Genomic DNA, 18,750 nt, shown 5'->3' on the forward strand with positions numbered 1-18,750 from the left:
TTAGGTAGTTTCTCAAGATTTTAGTTCTTTTTTACGATATCCTGTTATGGAGAAAAATGTGCTCTCATCCTTAAAGAATTCATTAGGCTGTGCTGTGATATGGGTCGCTACCGGTAATGCGAAGCTACAGTGTTATACAATCGTGATCATTATTAGCTGCTTCATTGACACTGTTCCAGCAGTTAAACCTATAGATCAGTTATAACATCGAATGATGACAATAAAATCGTTTTAACGATTTAAGAGACTGCTTATGTCCGATCCTTTTGTTTCTCCCGCTCATATGACCTGTTTGAGAAAGAGAACATTCCATGTGTACCTTTCTTGCATCATGAGTTTTTCTCGTCGTTCCTGGAAGTGGCGAACAAATAAGAGTGACAGAGATAACGAGATAGAGAGGCGATAAGAAGAATATAAATCACACCCTCTCCTCTCATCTTCAGGATAGTTTATTAAAATCTCATATATGAGACCCCTCGGGTCGTAGTTATAAATCGAGACTAAATCGAGTAAGAAAATAGCGGAACTCAAGGCAAATTGTTTTGTTTCCAAGTTATAAATCGGTGTACAGACACCGTGGACACTATATTTTATTACCCCAGGACACCTTTGCCTCCTCTTTATAATTGTGGATCCAAGAGTAAAACAACATCTGCGTGGGGCAGACATCACTTTATAACAGGAGACAAGACCCTTTTTACATATCTTCATGTTGTCCCAGGGCAACGACTTACCTTAGCTTCATAACTGCTGCACCTGGTAAATTAAATTGTTCGATATCAGTGAGATGAGTGTATTGATCTGATGAGCTACTGCTTCCTATCTTAATAGTATTTGCCACTAATAATGTGTTTATACAGAGTTTAATCAGGAAATACTTTTATCAAACGACTGAGTAGCCAGGCTGTAGTGTCATCAATCCTCTCACAGTAATCACCAGCTGTTATTTTTATTTAGTTTTGAAGGCGTAACGCCTCCCTGATTTTTTATTTTTATTACTGCTGCTGCTGCTGCTGTTGTTGTTGTTGTTGTTGTGTTGTTGTTGCTGCTGCTTTTAATATAAGACAATGATAGCAAAAGCTGTGATACATTTGCCCCACTACTCGAGCATTTCTGTCAACTCTAATGCATGAATTCCTCCGTCCAATGATTTTAACAGTTGACAGTCTACTTGACTTTAAATGTCAAACCAAGAAGCTCCCAAGTCACTTAATACAATATGTTTTCATTATTAAGTTGAGGAACGCGTTGAATGTCTGTGAGAATGTCATGGATCTAGTCAGAGTGCTAGGACTGGGCGCGTGTGTAGATGAAAGCGTGCGAATGATGGACGTTCTCTAAATAGAACGTGACTAATGACGTCTAGTGACGTCAAAAAAAAATAGTGAGGTAAGAGGGAGAGACGTTAGAGGGGATATGGAAGCAGAAGGACGTTAGAGGGCATTTAGAAGAAGAAGGACGCTGGAGAATAGAGAGAAGAAGAGGACGTTAGAGAGTAGATAGAAGAGGAAGAACGTTAGCGAGTGGAAGAAGAAGAAAGTTAGAGAGCGGAAAGGGAGAGGTGAACGCATTTGCCAAGACAATGCGATTTGCTAATCAGAGATCGAATATACTAATGTGAAAGGAGAAACGACTGCCAAGACAGTGAGTTTATAGCGTGTGAGGTGTTCGTTGTACTTTGTAGAAGTGGAGATTGAAGGAAAAACTGTGGTGTTAGAGACCGTTTTGCTTTTATAGTTAGGATCTATTTTGTTGGTTGGTAATTTTGATCAGTAAACAGACACGACTCGTACAGGCGAATCATTCTTTAATTGGAACGAAAGCACGCGCAATTGTCCGACCCGCTGGTGAGTTGGAGAGAGCGAAAAACGAGGGGCACCGGCGGCGTCGTGACAATTGTCAAAAGATGTTTACGTTTTCATTGCATTATTCATACAATATTTTTTACATTTTGTGTCTCCTCTTGAATGAGTAGTTTACCTGTCACGATGATATGATCATGTTTTGTGTTCAGATGTGGCTGCGACTCACCTTTTATTTTTATTCATTTATCAGTTTTGTTTTTGGTTGTTGTTTGTTTTTGTTTTGGGTTTTTTTTTTGTTTTGTTTTTTGCTTCTTGTTTTTTTTATTGTTCTGAAATAAAACATGCACAGTTCACGAACATACAATCAGTTCTCTTGAGATTTGACAAAGACTGTGACAGAGAGTTTCATCACGTGACCAGATACAATGGTGACGGAATCGCTGTGCTACAGTGGAGAGGTACTTCTCTAAGTGTACACGTGTTTTAAGTTTATCGCCTGCATATCAACCCTCCCCCTCCTTGCCCCGCACTCGCACCCGGAATGGTCCGGCTCCACACTCACTGAGCATGCGCACAACGTGGCGGGGGAGGGAGGAACAAGTAGATCATGTTTACGCGTCGCCTTGGAGATGTGCAACAACGCGTCACCGATCGAGATAAGGACAAGTCCTCGTGCCGGCAGTGTTAGCTTGTCATGTGGTGGCTGGAAAACGTGCGAGTGGTAAACAGCTTTAATGGGGGGTTTTAGGGGGTAGAAAGAAGATACAGTGATCGTACACAGACTGGCTTAACATGATGGTCAAACCATTTTTTTTTTCTAACTTTCGTGTAGTAGATATAGAAAAGTCAACAGACCGACATGCATGCTGTGAGAATAGGTAACCTCGATCACACCTAGCCGTGCAAGGTTTCTGCCTTCTCTAGAGGTCTCTTACATATCCACTGGGTGATATTGATAGCCAGGATCGTCTGTCTGCGTGGTACTACAGTTTTAAGGTAAGAAGAGAGAGAAAGAAAGAGAGATATTTTGTGTGCGTGTGTGTGTGTGTGCAGTAGAGTTCAAGCTAAACATTATGTCACTGGCCCACACCTGTGGTGTCTTAGTTAACATGACAAAGCTGTTTCTCTTCACTGCAGTCAGGTGACAGCCTGGAGCAGGTCAAAGGTACTAGTCAAGTGGGCGTGGCGAGAGAAGCAGACCGTTTTATTTCCAAACAGACATGGCCTTTTTATCCATCTGAAAGAAAAATCAAATGATGTAAAAATAAAATATAGTTGCTTCGTGAATAATATACAGCGCCAGTCCATTTATTATTTACTCTGTAAATTTTAGAGGCATTGTTTCTCTAATTGTTTATACAAGCAAGGTAATTTTTTTTTAATGAGCGTTACGCAAATAAAGAAAATCAAACAAATGATGAATAAGCTGCGAATCGGACCAGGGAAGTGAATAGATAAACGAATATGTGTATGTGTGAACGGAAGGATAGACTGCCAAAAAAGACGTGCTGCTCAAATATATTTACGCAAAGATCCTTATAAAACTTGTGACTATAATTTTTATAATTCTACACAAAAATAACATTTTAAAAACGTACATCTCGTACGTTTATGTAAATAGCATTTTACATAAATAACATTTTAAAACATGTCTTATCTCTCGCTCTCTTCTCGCTTCCCTTACACACTTCCAAATTGTTACGTTGTATATTAGTTTCGTATAGCTTTTATTTGTTTAACCACATGGCTCTCACTTCTACTCACAGAAAGGAAGAAAAGAATAAAAAATAACATAATCACAGAGAGGAAGAAAGAAAGAAAAGTAGCAGAGTTCTCTGTCCGCAACATCTTCCTTTATTGACTTTACTTTGTAGAGACGGCTCCAACCTCCTGTAAATGGACCAGCTGATATCCAGGGCGAATTTCATCCACACTGACAACAACGATGTCCACCACAAGTTCCAGGACGAGCTCGAGGCGTGGATGAGAGAAAATTGCAAGAAGATGACGTTGTCTGACGCTTTGGCAGCGCTGAAAGCACTCGAGAGAAAATCTGCCACCCGGATTTCCCGACAGAGAACACATCGGGATATTACATGGGGAACTCCACCCTGAGGTTCCTGAAAGAAGCAATCGGGTAGCTGTCTTGATGCATTTTGCAATGATGATGATGATGACGACGACGAAGACGACGACGCAGACAACTCACATTGCCATTTTTAGTAACCAAATTACGCCCCTGTATGCCTTCAGTCTGGGACTAGCCACTTTCGTCGTTCATCTTCGTAAATGATGATCTTTAATGGAAACCATGGCATAAACAGGACGCTTGAAAAACTAAGATCTCAATACCTCCATATCTTCTCTCTTTCTCTCTCTCTCTCGCTCGATATCTCTCTTGTATTGTCTTCCTTTTCATTTCATTTCTTGAGAAACCATTCAGTAATATTTTCTATTTTACATGGCTTCTGAAAGCAGAGGTCTGATAGAGTCTGGCAAAGCCAAGCCCGAGGACTTCCACGTTCCTTTCCTAGAATTTGTGCTGCAGATGATTGACGTAGGACCCACGTCCAGCCACGTGGAGTACATCTCCAACCTCAACGACTCGAGTGTCGAGTTCTACAAGTATCTTAGCGTGAGTGCATTCCCGACATCCACCAGTAACCCTTGGGATAGGGGTGTGGGGACTGGTGGGTAAAGGTCACTTCCTGTACTGTATAGTGTGTGCGCATGTTCACCACCTGAAATTGTCTTCAAAAAAACGAGTGGTAGTTAAGGTGTGTATCCTACAGCTTGCATGGCGAGTAGAAGGACGACGTCCATAGGATGCCATGAAAAATCTCCTGCACTTTAATTTGATACTTATAAAGTTTCCTGTTTGTTTGGTCAGTTCCTCGAAAAAATCAGAGTGATACTCGGCTCAAAAATTATTACAATGTTCCTCCTACAGAGCCTGCGTGGTGAGGGCCTGAGAAGAGTGATCAGAGCATTGATGAAGCAGTACAAACAGGATCCTGGCTCAGTTTGGGGCAGGTACGAACATAATCTCGAGCGCTTCATACGGATATTCACCGACAGAGTCTTCTGGCAAGTAATATGATCATAAAGATTTACCATTGTAGATAAGTACTGAATATAGAAAATAGGGAACCCTGATTAAGAGCTTACTGAAACCTGAACACTCATTATCGTGCTGTTTGCCTGCTCAGTTCATGTCTGTGACCTGATGTTGTCTTGTCTTGTCAGTTCAAGTCTGTGTGACCTGGTATGTTGTTTTTCTCATGTCTTAGTGACCTGGAAGCCGTCTGAAATTGCTTCTAGTACATTTGTCCTTGATTTACTTACAGAATGTAGTCCACCAAATATAATTCGTAAATTTGTGATGTCTTCACCTCGTGTCATCGCTCCTTTTATGAACTATAAAGTTTAACTTATTGTCTTCAATCTGAAACTACAAAACAACACATGGTTGAATGTACAGCTCTGAGCATATGTTGATCCCCTTCTCGTTCTCTTTTTGTACAAAGCATTTACTTCGTTGTCGTTAATATTCTGTATTGTTTGCTTTACTCTTACTCTGTTGAACCCTGTCCGGTTACTGTCCTCTAATGTGGTTGTAGCGATGAGCAGCGCGAGGAGGGTCATCGCGACTTCATCGACTTGTACATGTACTTCATCACCGCCTTCAACACCAGAGAGGAGAACATCAGGAAGAAGATGCAAAGCTGCGCTCATTGCATCGAACATAAGTACGACAGAAATAACAACATCTTTAAGGTGGGGTAAATGAAAATGGTTTCTTTATGCCCTAGTCTTCATTTCCCTCTCTATCTCTCTGTCCGAATAATAATGATCATCATCATTATCATCATTATCATCATCGTCGTCGTCGTCGTCGTCTTCATCATCATCATCATCATCATCATCATCATCATCATCATCATCAGTGAGCTTGTATAGCGAGCACGTCGGCCAAAGCCAGACTCACTGCTCTTTATATATATATATTTATGTAGATTTTCTTGATACATATGTGTATATAAGTTAAGTATGACTGGTCTTGGTGGTGCCCTTGGCTTCCAGGGTATCAGAGATGTCGGACTACTAAAGCGCCACCTTGCGGCTATGAGGGAGGTCATGCTTGCCCCAGAATACCCGCAAGCCCCAGATGTAGGAGAGAAGTCCAAAGACATGGTGTGCCGCCTCCTGCAGACCGTAAGGTATTTTTGTTGACTCCGTGAAGACGTGTGTGCTTCATGGTAAGCCAAGCCGGGCACAGCCTCCAATAGGACCTACATTAAAGTATTCAGTTCCATTCCTGGCCTGTCATATTGTTGCCTTAGTAACTGCTTCAGTCCGGATATTAATGGTGTAGTGGGCCTACCAGCAGGAAATGTTACAGAGTTTGTTTGTTGGGAGTTTTTTGGTTTGTTTGTTTGTTTGTGTTTGTTTTTTTATTGTTGCTCTACTACTTTTTCTGCATTAAAACAAATTAATTTATTTCTACAAAACGAAACACTCTACACATTACGGTTGTGTTAGCATACAGTATTGTAGCAGAGCTCAGCTCAACACTCCTGTCTGGCCGTAAGAAAATACACAGATTACATACATAAGAGACTGGGTGTGTGGATATAAGTTATTTCATTACTTTATATTTATTTTATATTTTATATTTTTTTTCTTCCTTTCTTCTTTCTTTCTTTGTTGCAGTGACGAGTTGTTGATCGGCGAAATGTATGAGGAGATTATGGACTTCGCACTTCAGCTCACGATAAAGAAAAGCGGCTCCAAAGCTGCCAAAGATGTTTTTGAGAGAATTGGATATTTCTTTTATCATCTCAAGAAAGAGTGCATTGAGGTGTGTATTGTGTTCTTGTTTCTACCACTGTAGGTCTACGCGAGGCCTGGAAGATGAATTAAAAATTACATAGGAGAGTAAATATAATAAATAGCACAAAGTAATAAAAGAAATTAAACAGATGAGGAGTCGAGAGAGCTAAAGAAATAGCACTATTAAAGAACAGAGGGAAAGAAAGAGGGAGAAAGAAATGGCACAGAATAAATAAGCAAAAGAAAGATATGTCTAAAAGGTAACCAGGGGATAATGTGTCTAACCAAATTCGCGCAAGATGACAAAAGATAAAATATTGGGATTAAATGAATGTGCATGTGTGTGTGTGTGTGTGTGCTTTATGAATATATTCGGGCTTGTGAGTATAATGAAGCAAGCGTGAAGTGAAGACAAGTCTTCAATTCTTTTTTTACAACCGGTCTGTGACAATCGCCATAGTTAACCAAACATTACATGGAATCCCGACTTTCCCCAGAATAACAACAGGCTGTTCGAGGGACTTGTGGTCAAGCTGACACAACTGGTGAGCAACATTGGGGATGAAACCTTCCTGGACATCTTCTTTGCCGGCCCCATCGTTGCCCACGTCCTGTGCGCAGCCATGGGCACGTGAGTTGGACATTCCTCACTCAAACGGTCATCTTCGTCAGATAACAGGGAATGTGAGGATGAAAAGGAATGTTGGATAACAGGAGAAGTGTATGCCTAAATTAGTGGAGGTTTGTTTAAGGAAACGGTGAACAGCTGCAAACATTTAATTAATTCACGTACTAACCAAAATAAATGAACACATCTTGCTGATCTCTCTTTTGTCCACATCTCCTGGCTGTTTAATACATTTAAACATTCTGAACAGCGAACAGGATATAAAACAGGTCAACACAGTCATACATAGGAGAAACAGATGTTTCTGTACAGCCAAACGATGATGTCCGACTTTCATAATAAGCAATTTTATCTCAGGTCACGTGACCATGCCGTTCTATGGATAGAGATGATCAAGGCACTTCTGAAGCATCCAAGAGAAAACTGCCTGAACGCAGCCTGGGATGCCATACGCAATACAGAAAAGGTCCTCAAGTGGAAGGTAATTTTGTGGCATAGGCAACAGTTTTCATTATCCAGCTTATATCTTTAGTCATTTAATTGAATAATTTCACGAAAAAGAGTGAGGCGAAGGAAAGACGCAGAAATGCGTGAAATAACGGGAAATTGTACATTTTGCATCCGATGTTTCACTCTGTTTAAAAAAAATACCAAAAAAATCAAAACAAAAAAACTGTAAAAATTTGTCAATTTTTCGTAGCTGAGATGAAGCTTTGAGCTGCAACTGGCAAATGAGTTTCAGACAGAGATAAATTTAATCGTAATAAACTACAAGATCATGATCCTCCTACCTCTTATTCTTCACACTTGATAACCTCAATGTGTGAAATGTGCGTGAAGAGAGAAAAAAGGAAGATGATTAGACATCGAGATAGCATGGATTTTGGTCAAGGTTTGCTGAAGAATCAACTACATTTCTTTGGAAACTATTAGAAAATCTGTTGTATTAAGCGCGCATTCTTCGTCGGCTTTTTTTTTTTTTTTTTTTTTTTTTGGAAGTAGCGCTCGTGAAAGTACATCTTTACTCATCGTCATCTAACGCATGCTTTCTCTCTAACACACACACACACACGTTTTAAGGACCTGCTACATGTGTGTTCAATGCAGGAACATCCGGGACAGGTGAAGGAAATCTTTGCCATTTTGATCAAGGTAACAGACTTGATGCAGGATGAGGACAAGAAAAAGGCGTTCAGTCACCTCAAATACTTCACAGATCGCTTTCTAACTGGAGTCAAGTAAGAGCTTTTTCCTTTTACTTAATGATCAGCGCCCTTTTCCTATAATCATTTATAATTTTTTCAATTACTATTTAATTCCAGGCAGAAGGATGAGTAAAAGTGTTATCAGAACTGTAGCTCCGTCTATTAATTTTTAATGAGTTATTTGGTGCACATTACACCATCTATGCTTCATTTGCTCACCTACTGTACAGTCAAGATATGTTGTTTCTGTTTTCCACTGTGTAGTTGTGTAGTTGTCTTGATGTCTGCTCTGTTTGAGTTACCTTATTGTTGTCTGTTTTAACATTTTAATATGTTCTTGCCCTCTTCCGTTCCCCTCTTCTGTCTCTCCTTCCCCGTCTTTTTCATTAACTAGAGTTATATGAATTTTTATTAGATAGGTAACTCCTCCTGTTATGTTGTTTTCATTTAAACTTTTTGTGACCGCAGCAAGGCAAAGCTTCAGAAAGATATCAAAGAAGACATGGTCTTCTTGATCTTCCACTGCATCGAACTGCACAATGAGACGTTGTACGAACTAGCTTATGAAGTAGTATCCAAACTGGAGCTCAGTGGAAAGGTATGTAGCACACACTGACATCAGATGCCTCGAGGTGCACCGATTCAAACAGCTTATCATTCGATGAAACTTATCATTCGATGAAAGGTTTAATGGTCTCAAGATGAACCATCAGTAGCGTCCCGAAGTGTATATGGGGAGGTATTGGGAGGGAGACAGAGGTGGTTGGCCAAGTTACTGGAAGTAAAAACTCCACATTGTCTTTAGCCGTGGTGTAAATAAGATTTTTATCGAAAGAATTTAGTGTTCTTTAATAGCTGATTAATTTTAAATTTTGATTTCTGCAAATGCTTTCTTCTTCGAAACATATGAACATGCTCAGTCAATACAGGTTTTCTTGTTTGTATGATTCGGACGATATCATTGACCTAAAAAAAATTGTAATTGAAATTCCAACATTACCCACCCGATCCGTAATCAGCATAAACTTTCCTTTGATCTACAGAATGTTTCCACCCTATTGTCATCTTATCAGACCACAGCCATGTATGCGGTTTGTCGTCTATGTGTTCCGTGGTCAGCTGAAAAATTTTGATGAGGCGCTCTTTGTCTTTCATGTCCTTTTTATTTATCTTATTTGTAACCGCCATGCCATTGCTATTAATTTAAGCTTTCAATTGGCTCTTTTCATTTTTTTCCCCACAGACGGACAAGGACCTGATTATGAAGATAATCCATTTCCTTGACAGAGTCTTGGCAGATGAGAGTTACGGTTGGATTAAAGAAAGTACACCATACACATTGCCCAACACAGCCCAGAGATTGATACAGGGTATCAGCACCGTCAAGTAAGTTGTATGCCCGTTGTATGCCTCTCAAAGGGAGAAAAATAAAATGGACCACGGTCGTGGTAGCTTTCATTTTAAACAGTATTTTGTCGAATTCGATTACCTGATTATAACCAGTAAAAAAAAAAAAAATCATTGAGAACATCTGTGGATGTCACAGGGACGGGAAGACGTTTACGTTGGAGGAGCTGGAGGACATGGTCAGCTTGTGTCTGCGGTGCCAGCAGGGAGCATTCGTGCGTGACGACGACAGCCTGACAGCATACTTCTTCATCTACCTCGCCATCGCTGGTCAGCTGTACCAGTGGGTAAGTCCACTTCAGGGAGCATAAGAGTAATATCATTCATCCACAAGGTGATGGTCACAAATTAAATATTGTCATGAACAGTTTTTGTATCTGTGTGCGTACCTGTGTGTGTGTTTTGTGTCCCCTGTTAATATTGGAAATCCCACTCCTTTATTCATTCCTTTCTTAATTTCATCTACTCTTTCCCTCTCCAGAGACAGTATTCACTTAGATCTCTGTTCAATGTCATGTTGGTCCGAACACTAACCCGCCTGCTCTTGTCTGTCCAGCTGGACTCTATGAACGAAATACACCGCGTCAAGCGGCTGCTACCCGGGGTGATTGACATGCTGGAGTCGGACAATGACACGGTCAGAAATACAGGATCATTCCAGGTCCAGACGATCACTCGCTCGGGCTCTGTCGGTGAACAATACATGGTCCGATTGATCCAAATTTACCTGGAGACAGAGTTGGACGGCATTCTTTGTAAGTTTGTTGGTCTGTCTGTCCATGTATGCGTGTGTGTATTTTGTGTATATAGTATGCGTCTTCGTCGTCTAGTTGTGAGCAAGCTGCTTGGTCTAATCATCGAAAGAAAGAATTAAGTAGGTTAAGAAGAAGAAAGAAAGGAGGGAAAAAAGAAAGAAAAATGAGCAGAAGTGGTAGTGGTGGTGATGGTGATGATGATGGTGTAGCTGGCAATGGTGGAAGAGAAGGAAGAAGAAGAACTTTCTCGAAGTTCCACAACTTTTCTCCTATCAGAAAATTCAGGAAACAATCTGTAAATTCTTTTTAAAAAAAATGGTAGGTGCAAGAATGAAATGCCAGAATTTTTCAAATCGAAGCAAAAAAGGTGTCAAGACGGGAAAAAAGATCGAAACACCACACGACAAAACACAAACACGATACAAATACTGACATTCATTCATACACTACATTTATATTACACTCTTTCTTTCCCTTTTCTCTTAATTTTCTTACTTTCACCGCAGATGAAAATTTTCTTACACTTGTTTTCAATATTTTTGAAAGCGTTACACATTAGAAGAAACTAAAGAAAGACAACTTTATTTCAAAATCTGCCACTGATTGATAGTAATTGTTGGGATCTCAGGGGCCATCAGTTATATCTACGAAAAAAATCCTGGCGCGCTGGCGCCGTACTTCCAGGACTTGTTCCAGCACATAGACAGTGGCAATGTCTCTGCCAAGTCCTCCATAAGGATGCTGCTTCAGAAGGTGGCCAAATATCAGCCAGATGTGAGTAGAAAGAAAAGATTTTACCCCATCATGTTTAATAATAAATTACTAAAATAGTTAATTACCGCTGCCGACTTCATCATTAAGTTTGTGGACTAATTTCTCAAATAAAGTTTAAAGATTTAATTTTAAGCAGAGTATTATCATCTACAAGTTGATGGTACAAAGATATCATTTAAAGTGAAATAACATTCTATTTTTATAAAGCTTTTTTGCCTCTCATACCTCAATATCCTCAAGAAACGAGTACTTTTTGTCGGTGAGAGTTCTATTTTATGTTATTGTTAACTAACAGCTGTTAATACTCTTTGTAGATATTGACAGATCATGTATACAGTTTGTTGGGGAAAAAAGCATATTCATATGGAAAACAATATTTTGATTCTTTCCACTCACTTTTTGTGGTTTTGCAGTTTAGGTTCTGTTACATTTCACAGATGATGTTGTTTACATCCTTCTGCTGGGTACTGTGCCTCTTCCATACTTGTCTTCAACATTGTTCTTGGCCGTTTGCAGTTGTTCACACAGGAAAACATGGAGACCATGATGAAAGAGGCTCGTGAAGACAGCACGCAGCAGGTCCTCATCCTGATGGCTATGGAGGAGATAACCAAGCGAAGGCCGGAGAAATTAACTCCCTTCATCGAGCAGCTGACGACGCCAGACCTCTGGAACTCCAACTGTGCCTACACCATCAGCAGCATGCTACAACATTACGCCGTGAAACACGAGGTGAGGATTGTTCTCTCAAACGTAGTGTCGGAGCGAGAGGTCACTCACCTGATTTCACTGATCATGTGATCATGTCTGTAGAGATGTTACATATACAAAATTCATGGTTTAACAAAATTTTCTGTTCTAAATAATTCAGAGAAAGGGTTAAATTCTTTGTGATTATTTCTAAACATGAATAAAAAAAAATTAAGCTAGTTTGCAGATATATGAAAAAGTATAAATAGAAAGATGTAGAAATTAAGATAGTTTAGTAGCAGAAACGATTTGTAATAACGAATGAGAGTGAGAGAATCAGGGGGGAATGGTGTCGGTCAATAGAACTTTGGACTATCGTCAGACTTGTGTTTGTCTTTACTCTTTTACTTGCATAGGGGGAAGGTTCTTCAAAGGTCATGGACTACATGATAAAAGTGGTTCAAACCTCATCGGACAAAGTTGCAGTTGGGACAGCATTGAACTCCATACGACTGATCGGCTTCAAACACCGACCTCTCTTGGAGAAGTACCGTGGTGTGATTGAGAAGTTTCGCGACACCACGAAAGACAACGACCACCACAGCGGCTGCAGCTTAATCATCGACCTGCTGGATGGGAAAAGGTCAGAGTTCACATGCTCTTTATCCCTTGGCTCATTTGACTGTGTGCAAGTAGAAACGTTTAACAAACCAAAAACATTGAAAGCAAGATTTTTGCTTCAAAGATTATTATAAATTCATTACAGAAAAAGAGCATTCATTAATTTACATTAATTGCTCATTGATGTCTTAAATAACTGTGAATTTTCCTGCTATATGTAGATGAGGATAACATTCAGAAAAAGAAGCCAGTATAGGAACATGGGTCAATAGAAAGGATATACGAACAAGCACATAACTCGTGCACGCGCGCGCACACACACAACGTACAACTCGGTGTCTGTCTGTCTGTCTGTCTGTCTGTCTGTCTGTCTGTCTGTCTGTCTGTCTGTCTGTCTGTCTGTCTGTCTGTCTGTCTGTCTGTCTGTCTTAGTTTTTAAATGTTCGCGGGATTTTGTTGCCCACAGTCTCGATAAAGTCGCAGCAGAAGTAAAGGCCCTTCAGGAGGATGTAGTAGACCTGGAGGTTCGCGTCATCACCGTAGAAACCGACGTTGTAGAGGTCAAGGGTTCTGTACGTCGTCAAGAAAAAGACCTTGATAAAGTCAAGGACGAGGTTGCGGAGCATGGTCAGCGCCTGGACCAGGTGGAGGACACTGTGGAGGAGACTGTTGCCAAAGTGGAGGAGATCGATGGAAAGGTGAGTCCAACAGACCGTCGATATTCTTACTGTTGGTAAGTACTTGCCAGTCACTACCCAACAGTTACGTTACACTATATTACACTGAGTTAAATAAGATCGAAGAGTCTTCAACGTCTCGGAAGACTGTTGTGTGGTCCCGATCATTGGTGATTTTTACTGCCTAAGTTCATTTAAGTTGGGTTTTTTTTTTTTAAGACATTGAGTCATGCACCATTCTGGTCACGTGACGTCTCCAAGCTGTTGAACCCTGACACCAAACATGACTGGCGCCTGCTCGGCCGTCGTCTGGGCTACAACAACGACGACATGAGGGGGTGGGCGCAGCAGGCGGACCCCTGTATGGCGATGCTCAACGAGTGGTACGCCACGCACAAAACAAGGGACGCAACCTTCGCCGTGCTTACCGCCCTTCAAGATATGAGTCGGGAGGATGCTGCTGCTATTGTGGAGAATGCCATGAAGAATGCAGGTAGCGTGTTTTCATTTTATCTAGATTTAAACGAACACCTTGATGGGCTTAATAAATGAATAAATAAGCTAATTTTTTTATATTAATATTAGTGTTGCATTTCATTCTTTGTTGCGAAAGGTGAGTATTCGAAACAATAAATGAAAATGTTGAAAACGATTGTCTCAATTAAGACTTGAGGAATAAATGTTTCCCTGGAGTGAAGAGAAATATCATCATTCGTCTGTTCATGTCTTTACTTTTTTTTTTTTTTTTTGGTGATGTACTTATAATGTTTCGGTGTAGCAAAATGTAGCACTGGGTGAACACTGCTGATGTACTTCCTCACGCATGCTCCAGAGGCTGTGGTGGAGGACGAGGAGTTCGAGTACGCCACTCCGCCTGACGTCTTCATCAGCTACCAGTGGGGTCACCAGAACGAGGTGCGGTTGCTAAGGCAACATCTAGAAATGGCTGGCTACAGCTGCTGGATGGATGTAGGGCAGATGGGAGGCGGAGACAAACTCTTTGAGAAGATAGACTCTGGAATTAGGGGAGCGAAGGTGGTCATCTGCTGCGTCAACGAAAAATATTCAAAGTCTCCTAACTGCAATAGAGAGGTATGTTGAGAGGTTTGATTTTTCTTTTTATTTATTTTCCTGTTTCTTTTTTTTTTTTTTTTTTTTTTTTTTTTCATTTTTCGTGTGACCAGTGGATTCTATCTAACATCGTTGGCTGTCACTTAGCACATCTACAAAAAAATATTTGAGTTTTTTTTTCTTTTTCGCCACCCAGCATTCCCTCCCTCCCCCCCATCACACAGACAGTGACTCCTAAGTGTTGCATGTTAAACCTCAGGTGAACCTGACAGTCAGCCTCGGCAAGCCCATCATCCCTCTCTTGATGGAGCAAACAACATGGCCGCCCCCAGGCTCCATGGGCCCCATCTTCAGCGAGTATCTCTTCATTCGTTTTTTTCAAAGATCAGGCGAGGAGACAACGGACTCCAGATACTGGCCTCTGTCCAAATTTCAAGAACTTCTCATGCAACTCTCTATGAATGCAGTGATGCCAGACGAAGCTGCTGTTCAGCCAGGTGAGGATCCAGATCTCAAGACAGGAAATTATTCTTCTTCTAATTTTCCCCGCTAACGGTTTGCTTCAAGTACCTAATGTTCTTTTGAAGAAATAAATTTTCAACTGACACTTGACAGAAGTGAGTTATAGATTCAAATGTTTTAATATAATGTTCAATTGACAATTTTAAATTTTTCACATTCACTGACAGCCTATATATTGATATCAATGCAATGTGAAGAAAAGCTTAGCTGGAAATAAAATTGTTAATGAAATTTTATCTTTGCAGAATATAAAAACTGGTGGGTCCCCAAAACGGAAGATATAAAGGTGGACAAAAACAGAAAGAATGGTAATTCTAAGACATCTGCCATCGTTACTAATCAAAGTTTCGACAAGGTATAAATTATTTCTGGCCTTCCTAAGGCATTGATAAGTAAAAATAACATGTTCATAAAACAGAGGTCACCGATTTGTGCAATATAAAATTTTACAACATCTGGATCTTATCATATTAATGAGAACGTAGTGATAGAGATACACTATACAATAAAATGTCTTCGTCCTTCGTATGATAAAAGCAAAATCCAGCCAATACCTCGACATTCCTAACAATTGCGTTCATACAAACAGAAATGTCAAAAGACAAAAATTATCTGATAAGCTTTCTTTGGCAGGTAACAGTTTCGCCCGATGTATTCATCTCCTACCAGTGGGGGAGACAACCTCAAGTGGTGCGTCTGTACAAGGCTCTGACGTCACAGGGCTTCACGTGCTGGCTGGACATCATGCAGATGGGCGGAGGAGACTCGCTGTTTGACAAGATTGACAAGGGGGTGCGCGGGTGTCGTGTGGTCGTCTCGTGCGTCACCCCGAAATATGCTTTGTCAGCAAACTGTCGCCGAGAGGTGAGCTTTGACAACTTGAACGATGACTGTAAAGATAAGATGGATGCTAAGACTGGCAGTGTATTACAGCTATCAGTATCGGTTACATTATCTACTCATACCTTATCTCGTTCTACCTTGTTTTAAGGTAAAAGATGTGGGAGAGTAATAAATTAAAAAAATAGCCTGCAAGAAAGCTAAATGTACGTGTGCAGGTGAGCCTGGCAGACGCTTTGAAGAAGCCGCTGGTGCCACTGTTGCTGGAGACAACATCCTGGCCACCCCCTGGCCCAATGGGTCCAGTCCTCACGCAGCTTCTTTATATCGACTACACCGACCCCACCCTGCAGGAGAAGTGGACTGGACCAAAGTTCCAGGAGCTGGTAGCCAAGATCAGGGAAAATGTTCCCACACATGACTCCAGCGCAAACTCACTTTCTCAAGGACAACTCCACACCAAGAGTGACGCCCCGCAGCCAGCAGACGAGTCGAGGGGAAAGCCAGCGTCCCTGCCAACAGCAAACCCTGAGGTTCATGACCCTCCGCACCAGCAGCTCCAGGGTTGCGACCCTCAACCAGTGGAGAGATCTCTGCAGGACAGGCCACCGCCTCCACATTCTCCAGACGCTAAGGAAGCGCCACAAGTGGCCAGCAGTTCTTGTTGTCTAATCCAGTAAAATATAATTAGGTATAGTTTTTTTAAGATTTCAGTTCTTTTTAGCGATCTCCTCTTAGGGAAACTATTTATTTCCATGTGTCAGTGCTGTGATATTGCTCGCTGTGGACAAGGCGAAGCTACAGTATTCTACAATCATCAACATTCTGAGCTTTTATTTATATGTCATCTCCGGCAGTGAAGCCTTCAGTTCGCATGTACCACTGAAGGATCACATGATAACATGAAACCTTTTTCAAAGACCATGCTTATAACTGGACCTGATGACGTCACGTGAAAACGACCCTTTGTCATCGGCGCCATTGTCTTGGACCGGCAGCGAGAAAGTACCGGATGTACATCTCTCGACTGCCTGAAACAAATCTTCTGCATTAACTTCTAGAACGAGACCAAAGTACGAATTAGTTAACCGGTTTAACTATCAACATCAAGAAGAAAAGCAGACGATCCGAGCTCTTGTGTTGATGATAAATACGCTCAAATTGTACAGTGTGTTGTATTTTCAGTTTATTTGTTTTAAGTCGAGAAAATTGTACGTCGAGGACTTTTGCAAAAAAGAAAAATAATAAATAAATAAAGAGAGAAAAAAATGTAACTAAGCAACACATTTTTCCAAGTCTACTTGTTGAGAATTTTATCGCGGTTTCAGTATTAGCATGCTAAATGGTTCACCGAAAGCTGACAGCCTGTCGCATAACGCCCTCACAGGCACACTCGCAGACTCTCGAGCAACGAAGCCAATCACCCCTGAGTGAACAGATAAACACGCACATGTAGGGACAATACAAAACATATAAGTTTATTAGCAGTCAAAAGGTGCGACCCATCAACTCAAACGGAAAACAAAAAAGAAAGGGAAAAAAGCTAATAAATCGGATAATAAGAACAAAACAAAAAAAAACAAACAAAATAAACCCTAAAGAGCAGTTTTATGGGTTCCCTGAATAAGAGCCAATTCCAGCAGCTTGATAACCCCTATAGACATCAGGAATGGCTATATATTGTAGGTTACCTGTTGTAATAAAACTATACTTTAAAAGGCTGTAAAATCCTCCGTCGGCTCCTCCACCAGTTACGGTCCGATGTGACGATGACCCTGAGATATGTCCGTTAGGGGTTAACACAAAGATATCGCGTGTGTTCGTCACCAATACATCGGTAGGTCATAGAGGTCAGCGAAGTTTAATCGAGCCTAACTACACATGACAGGGAAACATCGCAGGGTCACGTGACACACGCACGCGACCCACTGCCTGCCACGTCCTTAATAGGGAAAGCTTCAGCATCTCGTTATATGTCCGCATTATTGAAGGAGATCGCCTTTCGATAGCGATGTATGTGTGATTCTGTCTGAATTGACACCCACATTAGCATTTATGAATAACACATTATAAGTAGCTTTACAAATATTAGATAAATCGATGGTACTCGATGACCCTCTTTCTTGCATTTGTCTTGATTGAACGATCCTTACCGGTCTGTGCCTGGATCAGATGGACCAGGCGATCATCGCCTATTCCAGATTTGTTCTTTGACAGGAATGACCCTAAGCTCCGAACCCCTAACATAGGTCACTAAAGATGTTAAGGGTGGAAAAAGGAAGCTTTTCATTTTTCAGCTGATGGATTCAAAGAGTCTAAGAAAGTTCGCTGAGCTGTCGTGTTGGTACAGGAGAGTACAGTGGCATTTCGCGAGTGCAAAAGAAAAGATTATTTAATATTTAGCAAAATAAGAATGTGTTAAAATGTGTCAATCGGAATAATATCAATATCGCACACGTGTAAAATAATAGTTAATATTACGAAATAAAAGAAATAGTTACAGTTAAAACTAAAACAGTAAACTTCTTAACGATTTGTGTAAAATGTATATGTTTCTGTCTCCGGAACACGTGCAGTTCTCTGGCTGGAGTTTTTTTTTTTCTCTCTAACAAAAGTAAGAAGAAAGGTGAATGCTACAAAATCATCTGCGCGATCATTGTCTTGTTTGAACCCACCTTCAACGTGTCAGCTAGAGGTTTGGGCAAATGGAACCTGAGTCGTTGATCAACACAAGTGATCAGTTTTTAATTAAGATCGAACAGATTCTGATCGGGAAGGTTCATTCAAGTACGACACCGCTTATTTGAAAGCCAAAGACTTGAATAGCGACTGTTGAATACGTGCGTGTGTGCATGTAAGATGTATGTTGTATCTATGACAGGTGTGAGGTGTGACCGGCGAGAGTGAAAGAAAGAAAATATA

The 18,750-nt window shown here is 40.8% G+C and overlaps 1 protein-coding gene across 3 annotated transcripts; it reads left to right on the forward strand.

Annotated features, from left to right (window-relative positions):
* LOC112554278 lies at window positions 1-17,949 on the forward strand. 3 transcript variants are annotated; one of them, XM_025221991.1, is made up of 24 exons: window positions 1-2,801; window positions 3,682-3,942; window positions 4,281-4,440; window positions 4,756-4,892; window positions 5,426-5,582; window positions 5,889-6,025; window positions 6,519-6,666; window positions 7,136-7,269; window positions 7,624-7,747; window positions 8,374-8,504; window positions 8,940-9,069; window positions 9,715-9,857; window positions 10,018-10,165; window positions 10,435-10,633; window positions 11,262-11,407; window positions 11,924-12,139; window positions 12,514-12,740; window positions 13,185-13,416; window positions 13,615-13,888; window positions 14,228-14,487; window positions 14,726-14,963; window positions 15,234-15,343; window positions 15,622-15,852; window positions 16,047-17,949. In XM_025221991.1, the coding sequence occupies exons 2-24, from the start codon at window positions 3,902-3,904 to the stop codon at window positions 16,506-16,508; spliced, it is 4,185 nt and encodes a 1,394-aa protein (XP_025077776.1). In that variant the 5' UTR covers window positions 1-2,801; window positions 3,682-3,901; the 3' UTR covers window positions 16,509-17,949. The 3 variants fall into 3 exon arrangements, with proteins under 3 accessions (XP_025077776.1, XP_025077778.1, XP_025077777.1); XM_025221993.1 differs by having other exon boundaries at window positions 4,756-4,838; XM_025221992.1 differs by having other exon boundaries at window positions 2-2,801; window positions 4,284-4,440; window positions 16,047-17,948.
* The last annotated feature ends 801 nt before the right edge of the window (window positions 17,950-18,750 follow it).

This window comes from Pomacea canaliculata, linkage group LG13 (genome assembly GCF_003073045.1).
Source record: "Pomacea canaliculata isolate SZHN2017 linkage group LG13, ASM307304v1, whole genome shotgun sequence".
Lineage (NCBI taxonomy): Eukaryota > Metazoa > Mollusca > Gastropoda > Architaenioglossa > Ampullariidae > Pomacea > Pomacea canaliculata.